Source organism: Phalaenopsis equestris, unplaced genomic scaffold (genome assembly GCF_001263595.1).
Source record: "Phalaenopsis equestris unplaced genomic scaffold, ASM126359v1 Scaffold000247, whole genome shotgun sequence".
Classification (NCBI taxonomy): Eukaryota; Viridiplantae; Streptophyta; class Magnoliopsida; order Asparagales; family Orchidaceae; genus Phalaenopsis; species Phalaenopsis equestris.
In genome coordinates, this window is record NW_018164689.1 from 79,383 (window position 1) to 94,905 (window position 15,523).

General features: G+C 35.8%; 1 protein-coding gene across 1 annotated transcript in view; it reads right to left on the reverse strand.

Annotated features, from left to right (window-relative positions):
• Positions 1-10,568, reverse strand: part of LOC110024108 (random slug protein 5-like) — a 36,610-nt gene extending 26,042 nt beyond the window's left edge. Inside the window, exons 1-2 of the mRNA XM_020723878.1 lie at positions 10,423-10,568; positions 4,658-4,834 (exon numbers count right to left, since the gene is read on the reverse strand). Of these exons, the coding sequence (XP_020579537.1) occupies positions 4,658-4,834; positions 10,423-10,491 (246 nt within the window). The 5' untranslated portion in view covers positions 10,492-10,568. The remainder of the gene's footprint in view (positions 1-4,657; positions 4,835-10,422) is intronic.
• Between the last annotated feature and the right edge of the window lie 4,955 nt (positions 10,569-15,523).

Consider the following 15,523-nt stretch of genomic DNA (forward strand, 5'->3'; position numbering starts at 1 on the left):
CTCAATAAAATCACCCCTTGGGCTTTTCATAATATATATATATATATATATATACAAGGCTACAAAAATTTATAATCAAATGAAAGTATTAATTAAGAAAATAGAATAAAGATTATTAAATTAGATTCAAATGATGTTTTAATATAAACAATAATTTTTAAATATTGGCCCAACCCTTAACATCTAATGACCATGTGATTAGTGATTAGGGTTGTCAAAACAACTCTTTGTTCGTGAATAGCTCGTGTTCAGCTCACTAAGCAAACAAGTCGAACACGAACACACTTTTTGAGCTCAAAATATAAACCAGCCGAACACGAGTTGAGCGTGGGCTCACTCATGTTCAGCTCGTTTACACCCCTATGCAATGGCAGCATCGAAGTGGACGTTGTGATGGATTTAAAAACAATTAATTAGGATTACAAATTTGTTACATATACAAATTAAAACCAAATCAAAGAACTTCATTTCATTGATTTCCCATAATTATCTGCAACAAATTAATCATGCATGTGATTGATAATGCTCAAGTTAGTTAAAAAAATTAGATGAATATTATTATTTTCATTTCTTGTAATCATATAATAAACTTATTTAACCTACTATGCTTTTAAATTATCCAATATCATATTGACTATAATTTAAGTTAAAAGAAAAAAAGTAGGTGAGGCAGTAATTAGGTGACCTAGATTTAACTTTCATCCTATAATTCTGATGTACAATTATGGATGTTTGATATAAAGAAAAAGATGTGCATCATGTAAATTAAAACTTTTGGTTCTATAAATTTTATATGGAGTTCCTTAAAAGCCCAATAGTCTATTTTAATGAATTAAAATATGCAAATTTCTATATTAATGATTATGAATGATTAAGAAAGTGAAATCATGTTCTAAAATGATCTAAAAAGATTAATTTTTTACTCACTTAATTTTATTTAGTGAAGTTAAGATGAATATTGGTGGAAAATATGTCTATTGAATTGCCCGTCTCTACTATGTCTCATTTGACTATAAAAAATGGGGCATGGTAGAAGGTTATAGAAGAGTGGCTAAAATTAGAATTGGATAAATACAAATTTTGGAGGTTTATTGTTAATATGATGGAAAATCAAGGCGGCCATTTAGGAGATAATATGAAGTATTGTTAGGACTTCAAATTCTATTTTAAATTTGAATGGAGTTAATTATATAGAGAACACAAGGGAGCCATAATTTTGCAAGCCACAGGCAGCTAGCTACATACTTGAATTGAAGGGAGCCACAATTCCACAAGGCAAGGGTAGCTAACTCTAGTATTTAATGTTAGAAACTAAATTAGGATTTTATTTATTTCTAAGTTATTTCCTATTTATGTATTTCCTTTTATTTTTGGCTAGTTATAAGAATTTTTGTTTTTAGTTTATTTGATTTGATGTTTGTAATATTGGGTATTATTTCTTTTCAAAATTTAGAATTCTAGGAGTTAATTTTTTCCTAAGCTAGAATTCTAGTCAGTAATATTTAAGCCATCATTTAATATAAATAAAGGTATTTTGCTCAATGCTCTGAACCTACATGGTATCAGAGCAAGAGATCTTACCCTAGACGTTAGACATCCAACTGTCTAGCCAAATCCCCTTCCTGCAGCTGGAACTCCTTCATGCCCCTTTTCTCCTTTCAGGCCTCCTTCCTGGCTTCTTCCTGCATAAAAAATCTTCATTTCATTTTTTTCTCCGAGGTCGGTACTCCTCCCTGCAGCCAAAATTCCCAGTTGCAGTCCCTCCTCCAACTGAAACTAACTCCTACAAATGGAAAGTCTTCCCCGCAGCTTGCCAAATGCAAGGATCGGCTCCTTTCGTGCCTCGGCAACCAATCATCTTCTTTTACTCTGTTGGAGCCATGGTTGATTCCTCCATCTCTGAGCTTCCGTCCGACGTTATTCTTTATTCCACCGGAGATTCGACATTTACCTCAATCCCTTTGCAAACCAGAGGACCTAAACACCACATGAATTTCCTGATTATCATTCGAAAACTCAACGGTTTCAATTTCCTCCAGTGGCCTGTTAGCTGTTTTGTTGTTCGTCAAAGGTCGGAATAAATTCAGCAACCTCACAGGTACAATTCGAGAACCTTGTAAGACTGACCCAACATATGTGTGAGAAGTGGAGAACTCCATGGTTATGTCATGAGTATTCAATTCTAAGGAGACCCCAATTGGTTGTTCTTACTTGTTTTTCTGTTTGCAAGTGCCCTATGAAATGTCATTCACGATACCTACTCCGACTTACAAAAATCTAAACTACTTTATAAAGTTTCTGATAAGGTCCGCAAGGCTAAACAGAGGTTGAAGGTGGTGACCCAATACTTCAACGACTTGGTTGCTTTATGAACGGAATGTGATATTTACTATGAATACACTTGGGTCTCACCCACAGATCTTTCCCTCTTCTATAAAATTTTGGAAAGGATCGTGTGCGTCAATTTCAGGCTGACCTGAACAAGAATATTGATGAAGTCCGCAGCCATATATTTGGTCGTGACCCTCTTCCTTCAACGCGATAAGCATTCATCGAGATCCGCCGCCAAGAAAGCCCGAGACTTGTCTTGCTCGTCAACTCAAATATTTCAGCCAAGCTGTCAGGCCTGGTCTCCAACAGTACTTCATACTCTACCACGACGTCTTGAGCCAATCACTCTACATGTGATTTTTTTCCACAAACCCAACTATATTCTTGACAAGTGTTGAAAGCTCCACTCGAAAACTGACGAATAAATTTTCGACCAAATATTCCGCTTCGAGGAGTTTATTAAAAGTCAGGTGAAATATTTGATTAAGTTGTTTGGTTCTTGTCATTCTCTAGCTCATCGACCTCTCATGTTAGTCAAGGTGACGTCTCTGTGGCTCTCATTAATTTTGTCTCTTAGGGTCTGAGGATTAACAATTCAAGTGCCGCAGAAGACATGACCGAGTGTTCTCATTTTTTCTCATCGTATTTTCTTTGTTTTGGGCGAGATACGATTAAAATTGTTGAAGGTGCCTTTAATTTCATTGCATGTAAATGGTCGGTCTTACTAGTAGTCAAGCTAACTTTAAAATCCGTGTTACACGTTCCTTTGCCTAAGTGTAACATCTTGTGGGTTAGTATGTTAACATGCTATCTTGATTGCGAATTTTATATTTTCCCTGATTTTTATGGCTCTCAGGATCGTTGTTTGGGGAGGATTGTTGAAATTGCTAAGCGGGAAGTCGGGCCTCTATTTTTCCAAGAAAATAGCTTAATGATGTTAGCACTCAATCTCGTAATTGCAGTTTTTCCTTTTCTACCACATGTCCAATTATGTTTGTACATTGTCGTTTGGGTCATCTCTGCTTTCATTATTTAAAACAATTGTATCCTTAGTGTTTATTGATAAAAATCTATCTTCTTTAAAATGTAAAATTTTAATTAGTTGAACATCAAAGTGTATCATATTCACTTCATCCTTACACTCCTGCCTCCCATTTTTTCCACTCCTTCCTCCCATTTTTACTTATTCATAGTAATTAATGGGAACCTTCTCGAACTTCGAGCTATGCCAATAAATGATGGTTCCTTACTCTAATTAATGAACACACTTAAATGTCTTGGGTTTACGTATTAAAAGATAAATCTGAAGCTGCTATTACAAAATTTTCACTCTTTCATTCTAACCAAATTCAAAAGCGCTATTCAAATCTTTCGGACCGACAATGACCATGAGCACTTTAACTCTATAATGGGAGAATTCTTGGTTAGTAAGGGCACCCTCCATCATAGTTTTTGTATGGATACCCCACAATAAAAAGGGATAGCAGAGTGAAAAAATAGATACATTCTCGAAGTTACTTATTTCATTATGTTTCAAACTAATATTCCCAAACATTTTTGGAATGACGCCGTCCTTATCGCTACCTACCTCATCAATAGAGTTCCCACAAAAATCCACAACATTCAAATGCTATTATCTGTATTGATGTCATGTTCTCCTACTAGCTGGTTCTTCTTCTTATTAGATTCCAAATATTTTGGGGGCGCAACCTTTGTTTGAAACACAGCCTGACACGTAATAAACTTGATCCCCTCTCAATTAAATATATCTTCCTCCCACTGAAAAGGTTATCGATGTTTTGACCCTACCACCAATAAAACCTATTCGCCGTCTTTTTTTTTTTTTTTTTTGAAATGTTCAATCTTACCTAACATTGTCTCAAGTGAGGGAGAGCTTGATTTTTCGAAATACCGACACAATTCCTTTTTTAGACTCTGGTTTCCATATCAATAGTTCTTAGAAAAGAAAAAAATGAATTTCAATGAAAAATTAGAGAGGAAGAAGGAATAATCAGAACTTTGAGAAGTTAATTGTGAAGCACTTTAAAAAATAATTAAAATCTAGACTTCTCATCCTTTTTGCAGATTCAAAATTACGGTATTAGCCTGGCTCTGCAAACAAGGGAAGCCTTCCGATATGTAGCCAATGAACATTGGCCATTAGGACAAGCCATTTGCCAATTTGTACAAAATAAAATAAATATATGCTCAATTGGATGGATGCATTTTAGAATATCCGGCATTAAGAAGAAAAAAAAACTGTAAATTTGTTATTCGAAGTATATGTGAGGTATTTACTGGATTTCATTAGGAAAAGTTCACATACCCATTTTATATCTTCAGGCTTATATTCAAGACGCCATTTCAATGTCTCCTTCAGCATTTTAGCAGCTTTCTTCACATTCCAGTTTCTTGCCCTTAAATATCTTGCAATTGATGCATCAGAACAGTAGAGCAACAATTTTTCTGGCACTGGTTCCAATAACTTTCTCACTTCACGGATCTTTAAAGATTATAAGAAAAAACTCAGAGACTGAGAAATAAAAATAAAAACTAGCATTGAATGAATGCCAAGAACACCTATAAAAACAACAGACAGCTGATAAATATGTGGGGAGAAAATTTACTTCCTTAGATTTGCAAAAAAAACACCAATTTGAGAGAACTGAAGTACAAAAATTGAACAGAAGTGTGCAAATAAAAACTCATAAAGAGAACACAAAGATTTAACGTGGAAAAACCAAAGAACGGGAAAAAATCACGGAGTCAAATCACACCAAGAAATTCACTATGAAATAAGGAGAAACGTACAGATTACACCACACTCAAATTCTATCTACAATCATGGAACTTACAAGCGCTCCTCCTCTCTCTATCACATAAGAGAAATTACAGAAATCCACCCACATAACTTCGCATGCTCTTCTGCACACACCACTCATTCTATCTTTTGCCCTCATTCATGCACTCCAAGAGCTACTCCAAATTCTACTTCAAAAACACCAATCTATTTCAAAAAACGTTCATCTAAGCTCCGGGCCCTAGATTACCCTCCCTGGTGATGGAGACCTCCTCGGAAATAGGTCTCCCATGGCTAGACAAGTGTCGGTCGCCTGGCCAAGCACTGGGTCGCCCAATGCAAATTCAAGGTTTGATTTTCCTGACTTGATGCAATCAACCTCCACACATTACAATCTCTCACTTGGACACCGATTGCAATCACCTGTCCTCCAAACTTGCACAATATTTATAGTAGTATATTGTAATGTAGCTCACCCCCGATCTCAATTTTTTTGAACTTTAACTGAAGCTAAGCATAGCTTCAATTTTTTAGTTGCAACCATTTTAGTCAACATATCAGCAGAATTCTAAGCTGTAGGTATCTTCTCCAAGAATAGCTACTAATCTGCTAGAAAATAATGAATAAAGTGATAAATTAGGTGAATGTGCTTCGTCTTGATATAAAAAACTATATTCTTAGCTAGATGAATAACATTCATATATCACTATGAAGTTTTCACATCCATTGTTACTAGCCCAATTCTGTCATAAGGCTTTGCAGTCAAATCATCTCATTGTAGTCTAAGTGATAACAATGTATCCATTGTTACCAACCCAACTCATTGTTGTACTCCAAAAAATAAAGATATAACTCGTTGCACTTCTTCTATCTTTAATATCCCATGTCAGAACAAAATCTATCTATCCATTTAGATTAATTTTCGTACCTCCAAAATAAAGTGTCGTGTTGATTGTTCCTCTTAAGTATCTACGAATCCCTTTCACCGCCTCTATATTATGCTCCCATAGATTACCAACATAGTTGTTGACCACTCTCTCTGCTTATGCAATATTTGGTCTTGTACTTCTCATCACATACATCAAACTTCCAACAATATAAGCATATGGAGTTCTTCCCATTTATGCTTTCTTTGCTTCATGTGAAAGTTCCTTAGATAGTTTGAAGTACATACTGAAGAGGGTGCAAACTTATTTTGTTTCACTCAAATTGTAGGATCTTCTCAATATACTCTTTTTGAGATAAACTTCCTGTACCTAGACACCCCTCCCTGCTGATTCTCATGCCGAGGATCTTCTTGATCGGACCTAAATTCTAAATCTCAAACTCCCTTGATAATTGTTTGTTCAAACCCCTGATTTTCTCCATATCTTCTATCGCAATCAGCATGTTATCCACATACAACAAAAATACGATAAAATAATTACCAAATTTTTTTATGAAGCAACAGTGATCTGCTTGACCGACTATTTGACATAAACTTATCAAACCTCCTATACCATTGTCTTAGGGAATGCTTCAAACCATAAATACTCTTTTTCAATCTACAGATCATGTTTTCTTTCCCTGGAACTTCATATCTTTGTTGTTGCACCACGTAAACTTCCTCTTCCATATCACAATGTAAGAAGATTGTCTTTACATCCATCTGCTCCACATGTAGAAAATCCTCTGCTACAAAGCTTAACACAAGTTCAATAATTGCCAACTTCACTACATGAGAAAATATTTGAGTAGTCCACCCCATCATTCTGTTGAAACCCCTTCACAAAAAGTCTTGTCTTGTAAGGTATGTTACCATTTAATTCTTCTTTCAACATGTAAATTCATTTGTTGTGTAGTTTCATTTTTTCATATCATAATAATGTCAAATCCCAAGTTTGATTTGACCTCAGTGTTGCTTCACATCATTCATAACAAAATCTCACTCCTTTGAGTATTGAACTTGAGTGGCTTTTCATAGCACTTTGATTCATCACTATCAGTTAATAAAATATAGTACAAAGAAGGAGAATATCTCTGTATCAATCGTGTGACTCTGTTCAACCTCTTAAATTCAGTAGCAGATGACTGAGGAATTTCTTGTGCTTCATCAGAATAAGTGTATTTAGTTAGTCCAACCTCCCGACTACCAATATTTTCTATCTCAAAATATTTGGAAGGTTCTTCAGAAGTAACTGATGGACAATTCTGAGTTATGTTTCTATCTTTGTACATCTCCAGCTCATTGAAAGTCACATCACTGTTATTGATGAACTTTTGATTCCAACAATCACATAATTTGTACCCAGATTCATTTGAGCTATATCCAACGAAAGTGCACTCAACAAATTTTGAATCAAGCTTACTCTAGATCCTGCATCTATATGAATGTATGTTGAACAACAAATACTCTCAAGTGAGATAAACTTAACTCATTGGCACTTCAAGTTTTTTCAGTTAAACATTTATTCAAAGGTAATGACAGACCACAATTTATTAGATAAACTATAGTAATCATTGTTTCTGCTCAGAATTAATTTAGCAAGCCAGCATGCAACCTCATACTCCTGACACGTTGTGTGATGGTTCTATTTATGAGCTCAGCCACACCATTTTAATGTGGGGTCCTTAAAACTGTGAACTCATGTCTACTTCCTTTTGATGCACAATAGTGCATGAACCTTTTATCACGATACTCGTCACCATTATCTGATATGAGATACTTCAACGTCAAGTCTGTCTCATTCTCAACCATGACATTGCACTTCTTAAACACTTCAAATACATCGTATTTATGTTTCGAGAAGTACAGTCATGTCTTTCTGGTGTGATCATCAACGACAATGACAAGTAATGAGCATCTATATAGACAAAACTAAAATCTCGTACATCAGTATGCACTAACTCCAGCTTTTTGCATTTCACATTTGACCAACTTTTGGAGAAAGTAACTTTTTTTTGCTAATCATAAATGCAATATTCACAAAATCTGCCACTATAAACTTTAAATCCTAAAACATATTTTTAGAAAGTAGGGACTTCAAACCATCATATGGCCAAGCCCGAGGTGCCAAAGACCTGCATCAGCCTTTGTTCCAGCTACACCAAAAGATATTGGCATATCATTGATCAAGTAAAAAGTATCTTCAATGTTACCTTGAGTCATCATCATTGCCCCTCTGGTTACCTTACACGAATCAACAGTGAAAGTAGTCTCGTACCCTGATTGTGCAAGTTGGCTCGTCGAGATTAAATTTCTCTTTAAGCATGGAACATGTCTAACTTCACCGGGCTTCCAAACTATTCCATATGACAACCTATATCAACATCACATTTTCTATAATACTGCAGACTTTGTTATCTCCCAAATACACCTTCCCTAGATCACTCTCAATGTAGTTTTTAAACACCTTTTTATTGGGACAAGTATGAAAAGAGACCATGTCTACTAGTCAAGATTCAATACTAAGTTGAGACAAAATAAGCGAGTCAGCTTGGATTTCATTTGTGGATACATCTATACACAGTTTCCTATCTTGACCTCCACCACCAATCTTTTTTGGAGCTTTACGGTCATTCTTGAATTGACATTTCTTCCTGCAGTTCCATCATTCACCTCTGTCATTTTCTCTCTCCGATCTAGACTTTCCTCTTCGGGACTTGAATCTGTCCCTGTCTATCTTCCTGTCCAGATTTCTTTATGTTTTCAACATTCAATGCATAATTTAAAGTTTCACCATTCACCTCCTTATGAATTTCTTCATTCAACACAAATCCCACAATGTCAGCAAAGTGTAGCTTCATATTACATGAAGAGTTGCTTAACGTCGTAACTAGTACATAGGATTGTCAATGCCCTGACTTCATCATCAAACTTGTTGCCCACAAAACAGAATTGATTTATCACAATGTTGAAGTTATTTAAATGTTCACCCACCAAACTAATTTTCACTTTTTTCATATTGAACAATCACTTCATCAAAAAAGTTTCATATGAAGTTGGGGCTTCTCATACATCCTTATTAGCACAGTCATGTGATCTAACATAGCTTTCTCATTCATAATGTTGAATGCAACATATGGGGAAAGTGAAAGACAGATTAAACCTAGTGTTGTTCAATCAAACACTTCTCATTCATCCATAGTCATCAATTCAGACTTCTTAGTGGTTCATTTAAGTGGCAAATATAGTTTATTTCGACATAGTAAATCTTCAATTTGCATTTTTCATAACACAAAGTTCAAACCGTTGAACTTTTCCACTTTGTAACTTACTTTATCGGCCATTGCTCCCACTCGAGTCAAAGATCTTCAAAAAACTCTCGCTCAGATAACACTTGTTGGGAGGATATTCACTTCCCTAGATTTGCAAAAAAAAACAATGATTCGAGAGATCTAAAACAAACAATTGAACATAAGCGTACAAATAAGAAATCCAAAAAAAAAACACAGATTTAATGTGGAAAAGCTTGAGAACAGGAAAAAATCATGTAACCACGTCATACCAAAAAATTCACTATGAAATGAGGATTACACTACACTCAAATCCTCTCTATAATCCTGGAACTTATGAACGCTCCTCTCTCGACTACACACCTCTCTATAATCCTGGAACTTATGAACGCTCCTCCTCCGACTACACAAAAAAAAAAATCACATAAATCCACCCACAGAACTTGGCGTGTTTTTTTGCATTCATCGCACATTTTGTCTTTCTCTCTTGTGCGCTCACGGCCAAGAACTACTCCAAATTTCGCACTGATAACTTAAATTCTTAAACTGCTCGAACTATTTCTGGCACCCAATCGCTTATCCAGAGCGCCAAGTTTCTAGACTCTCAGTTTCCAATTGAAACGAGCATATCTAGGCGCGGTTGTGCTCCTTTTGGGCACTGGATTAACTACAACTCTGTTGCAGAAGACGTTCATCTAGGCTCTGGGCATTGGATCACCCTCCCTGGTGATGGATCACCCATATACACAGCCAAGCACTGGGTAACCATCCCTAGCAATGGGTCGCCCATGCCCAGCCAAGCGTTGGGTCCCCCGAGCATGCATTGGGTAGCCTAACGCAGAAGCAGGATTAGACTTTCTTGCCTTGATGCAATCAACCACCGCACATTATAAAATAGTAATAATAAATGTTTCAAAGGGGATTCAAAGCTTGACACCCACCTAAAGGAGTCAACAATACATACAACCCAAATCCTTGTTCATTGGTAAGAATATTCAAACAAAAGGACAGTAAATTTGACACTAATACTAATGTTAAATGGCTAATAAAGGAAACCTGGATTTGATTAACCTTACCTTAGCTTTCTTCTCCTCAAGCAGTCGCTGTTCTTGAGCACAATTTGCTTCTGAATTCTTTGAATTCATAGTCACAGATTTCTGAAGATGTCAAATTAGAAGTAATATGCAGACAGCACTGTCTTCTGAATTGAAATACCAAGGAGTAGGTAAGAACATCTTGAAGAAAAGATGTACACCTTCTTATAAATTTTCACTAGCTAATAAAAGGTTAAACATGCCAAATTTTATGAAAAACTAAGTGGCACATATGGTTGCTTGAAACCATGTTCAGAAAACAATGAATTTAATATATTCTTTCATCTGGTCAGATGTAATAAAAAATCCAGGCGTTTTATACTTGGCAAACTCGTCAAAAGTAAAGACTTCATTTTCACAGACAAAATGAACAAACAAATGAAATCATTTACTGCAAGCAGTTTTCTAAAAATAAGCGATCAAATGGGCTCTAAGAGAGTGCATTTGAAGTGGACATACGTTCACAGTGAGATGGTTAGATGTAATAAAAAATCCAGGAGTTTTATACTTGGCAAACTCGTCAAAAGTAAAGACTTCATTTTCACAGACAAAATGAACAAACAAATGAAATCATTTACTGCAAGCAGTTTTCTAACAATAAGCAATCAAATGGGCTCTAAGAGAGTGCATTTGAAGTGGACATACGTTCACAGTGAGATGGTTAGAAAACAGAAACTTAGCTGGGAAACGAAGCTTTAAAACACCAGTAATAAGCAAATGACACTAAGAACACAATATGAATCTAATTATTAATAGCGTTCGATAATGTAACTCGTCAAAAGTAAAGTCTTCATTTTCACAGACAAAATGAACAAACAAATGAAATCATTTACTGCAAGCAGTTTTCTAACAATAAGCAATCAAATGGGCTCTAAGAGAGTGCATTTGAAGTGGACATACGTTCACAGTGAGATGGTTAGAAAATAGAAACTTAGCTGGGAAACGAAGCTTTAAAACACTAGTAATAAGCAAATGACACTAGGAACACAATATGAATCTAATTATTAATAGTGTTCGATAATGTTGTGGCTTTGAAAATCAGAATTCCCTTAACTTTGTTAAGGTCATATTGAAATCACACAACTTAAAATTTTAATTCACATATTGTCAACTTAAATTTAATAATGGCATACATGACACATGATAAGTAAAATGGCATGAAGATGTAAAATTGTATAGAGGAAAGCTCGTTAATCTGTATTATTTATTACAAGGCCAATCTATTTATAATAACAGAATGAATATAAACATATTATGAAACGCTTACATCATTTCACCAAATGTGACTCACACTCACCAGGACTTCTGATGTTTTTATAGAATAGTGGTGAAACCTGCAATGCTCTATGGCGTTGAATATTGGCCTTTAAAAGAGAAGCATAAAACTAAGTTAAGTGTTGCCGAGATGAGAATGATTAGGTCGATGAGTGGCTTTACACTTAGAGACAAAATGTGAAAGGAATATATCCATGATAGAGTGGGTGTAGCTCCAGTGACAGACAAAGTTAGAGAGAATCGTCTTAGATAAATGGGTCACATTAAACGTTGATCATCTGATGATTCGATTAGAAGAGTAGATGTTTTAGGGCCCGTTTGGGGGCGATTATTTGGTGCGGCGGCGTTTTGAAAATGTCACATATGCGTTTGTTTAACATGTTCAAACGGCGTTTTCGTATCGCCACCGTTATTTTTTTAATATATGCGGCCGTGAGATCGACCCCGCGGCCTGCGTTCGTTAGTTTCGTTTTACCTAGCTTTCTTTTCTCTCGTCTTCCCAAACTCGATCCCGCGTCTTTCGCCTCTCGAGCTCTCGTGCTCGATTCGACTGCTCACTGCTCTTTCGCCTCTCATCTGCCTTAAATCCTTGCTAAGCCCTCTCCTGACGGTCGATCTGTAAGTATTGAATTGAATGATTTTCGTTAGTTGGTGCTCCTTCAGTTGGATTTCGTTGGGTAATGTTGGGCTTTCGATTGATTAGTTGTATGGAATTTTCTCGTCTTTCGAATGTGTTTGGCATTTCAATATGTTCCTTCTCCCCTTTCAGATTCTTCTCCTCAATTTTTTAGGATTTATGATTTTATGTCTTGGGTTTCTGTCTTAGCATTTCAATATGTTTCGTTCATTGGAATTGCCAAGAGAGCAAGCTATGCTTGCAAAGCAATTGGGCTTAGTGGAAGCATGTTGGAATGAGCTATTCTTGTTGGATGGTTGCAGTGCAGTTTGGAACTGTGCTTGTTCTTAAGTTGCTAATGTTTAGAGCTTTTTATTATGCCACAAACGTTTGTTTCTGAAATTTTGTGGCTCGTTTGTTGTCCCATATCTGTTTCGATCTATCTATTTAAATAATTTCTACGTGTCGAAGCATGAATTGGAGGCAGAGTTTTAGGTGTTTCATGAGTAAATGAATAAGAATTGGTCGGTATGTATGTAAAGTTTTTGCAAATGATTGCAGATGTTAGATATGCAAATTTGAGTTTTAGATGTAAATGCATAAGAGTTTTATATGTAAATGCACAAGAGTTTTAGGTGACTCTTCTTAATTTATCTAGTATACCCGAGTGCTTGTTTTGATGAGCTCTTGTTAGCTAACATGGGAATATTTGATTACATGTTTAAAGCCAGATGTATTGGCTATTTGAATGCCTGTTTTCAAGGAGATTTGTGGATTCTCCTAAGCAAGTTTGAGGAATTATTTTGAGCCAGAATCATTTAGCTGCGTTGGAGTACTTGAATACGCATATCATGGATTATTTCCTGTTAGCTGCTAAGTCAAAAGAATGTTTTTAATATTGCCTATACACACCAATGAGGTAGTTAGGGAAGAATCACCTATTGGAGAAATTTATGCATGCTCAATACCAATAAATTTATCCATATTATGGAATTTATAGAAATTAGTGATATAGCATTACACATATATATATTCAATAAATTCTTCATTTAGTTTAGTCAATTTGTTTAACTATAAATTCTACATTTAATTCCAACATGGCTAAGACTGATGAAAAGAGTTCGTTAGCAATGTGGGATAAAAAGGTAACGAACATTTTTTGCAATCTTTGTATAAAAGAAATTGAGCTCGAAAATAGGTCAACCATGAATTTTAATAAGATTGGCATAATATTGTGAAGAGGATTAAAGAATTGACGGAAAGGATTATGACGGGCTCAAATTCAAAAACAAATGGGATCAATTGAATAAGAAGTGAAAGATATGGAAAGAGCTGAAACGAAGATTCACTGGGTTGGGTTGGGATCCCATTAAGCAAATCATTGATGCTCCAGAGAAATGGTAGGTTGAAAAATTAGAGGTAATAATTATACTTTATTTTAGCTTATTATCAGTTTTGTTTGTTTTAACTAATATGCACCCCCCCCTCCCCCCCAACATTGCAAGCAATACCAGCTGCCAAAAAATATAAGGTGTGCGGATTTGACCCGGAGTTGAAAGATAAATTGAACTTAATGTTTAAGCAGGCTATCGCGATGAGTCAGCATGCATTCAACCCAAGTGAACAGGGGTTTGCAGGCATAGTTGATGACTTGCCACCTGAGCAGGTTCAGGTTCTAGTGAAGGGCCTAACACTAACCAAAGAGAGACAGTCCAGTTGTCAGCCAAAGAGGCTCAGGCTTGAGAAATGGAGGAAAGAAAACAAATTTTTTGTGAAAAGCTCAATAGATAAACCGATTGATGTTTTTGCAGCTCCACCACCTGCTGCTCCACCTGACAACACCATCGTAGATTTTATTGTAGTTTTAGATGCTCTTTCAGAAGTTGTGACTGATATGCGTGTTTATGTAAAATATGTTAAATTGCTTAAGGACTCGATCCAAAGTCAAATATTCATGATGCAGCGGCCCGAGCTAAGTATTGAATATTTACGTGTATTGATTGAAAAACGAGCCTGTTTTATATGTTCATGTCAATAGTTTTTGTTTGTATTGGATTTCTACGCTTTTCTTTATTTTTCAGAACAATCGTTTGTAATTGATTTGTGAGCTTTAAAGTCGTTGATATATGGTCATTTCAGTTGAGTGTTATTACTTTTCCACACTTTCTTTTGTTCTAACAACTAACTTCTTTAGAATGGATCGACAGCAAGAGCGTCATAAAAGAATGATATGGGTTGTGGCGATTGTCATATTATTGTTGGAGTAATACCGCTCTGTCGGCGCGGAAAGGGGGTAAAGTTAAAGATTTAAAGGTGGTTTGTTCAAAAGTTGTCTGAAGAAGCTGTCGATCGCTGGAAGTAAAGTCTCGTCGCCCGCTTCGGAAAGACGTTTAATTTACATACATATATATATAATTTTAGAAAAATATGAAATCAAACTGACCTCATATTTTTCATAGTTTAAATTAAATAGCGTCTTACCTCAAATCATGTATCTATCCCGAGGGATAAACACAAGACTTGAGGATGATGCTCGATCAAGTAAACTAAGCAAGCATATGACATTTGTTTGATCTGCGAAACCGTTTTATTTGCCGACAAGTTCCCCTATTTAATATAAAGAATTAAATAGGGTTTATTTTAGGTTGGGTTCAGAAAAGCTCCCTATAAAGGCAAGCCCCTATAGTTAATTATATCTTAAATGACCAAAGTCACCTAAGAAAACTCTCGATAAAAATCAGGGAATACTATCTTCAAAGAAGTCAAAAGGATGGGACTTTTCAACGAAATCGGACGAAGAGATGTGAAAGGGGAAAGACTCAAATCTGGAACATTGTTGAGGAATCCAAGTGAAGAGAAACTAGGGGAGGTCATAGCTCCGAAGGCAAACCTTGGTGACTTCCCAGTCTATCCTATGGTTTGGCCTCAGTTTCGAGAAGAAATTATTCAAGTGTTTCATCCTGTCAATTTTATTTAATTAGGGCTTATATTTGCGTAACATGGTCACACAAACCGCCTGGAAGATATAAGAGTTTACGTCGTATCGGACGACAACCTCGGAACCTAGAACAAGTTAGGGCTTAAATCGTACAACAGAGCTATATGAATGCCTAAAGAAAAGGTGGAGGATTTATGTTGCGCTAGACAAACAACCTCGAAATCTTATGGATTGTTGTTTAATTTCTAGGAAAA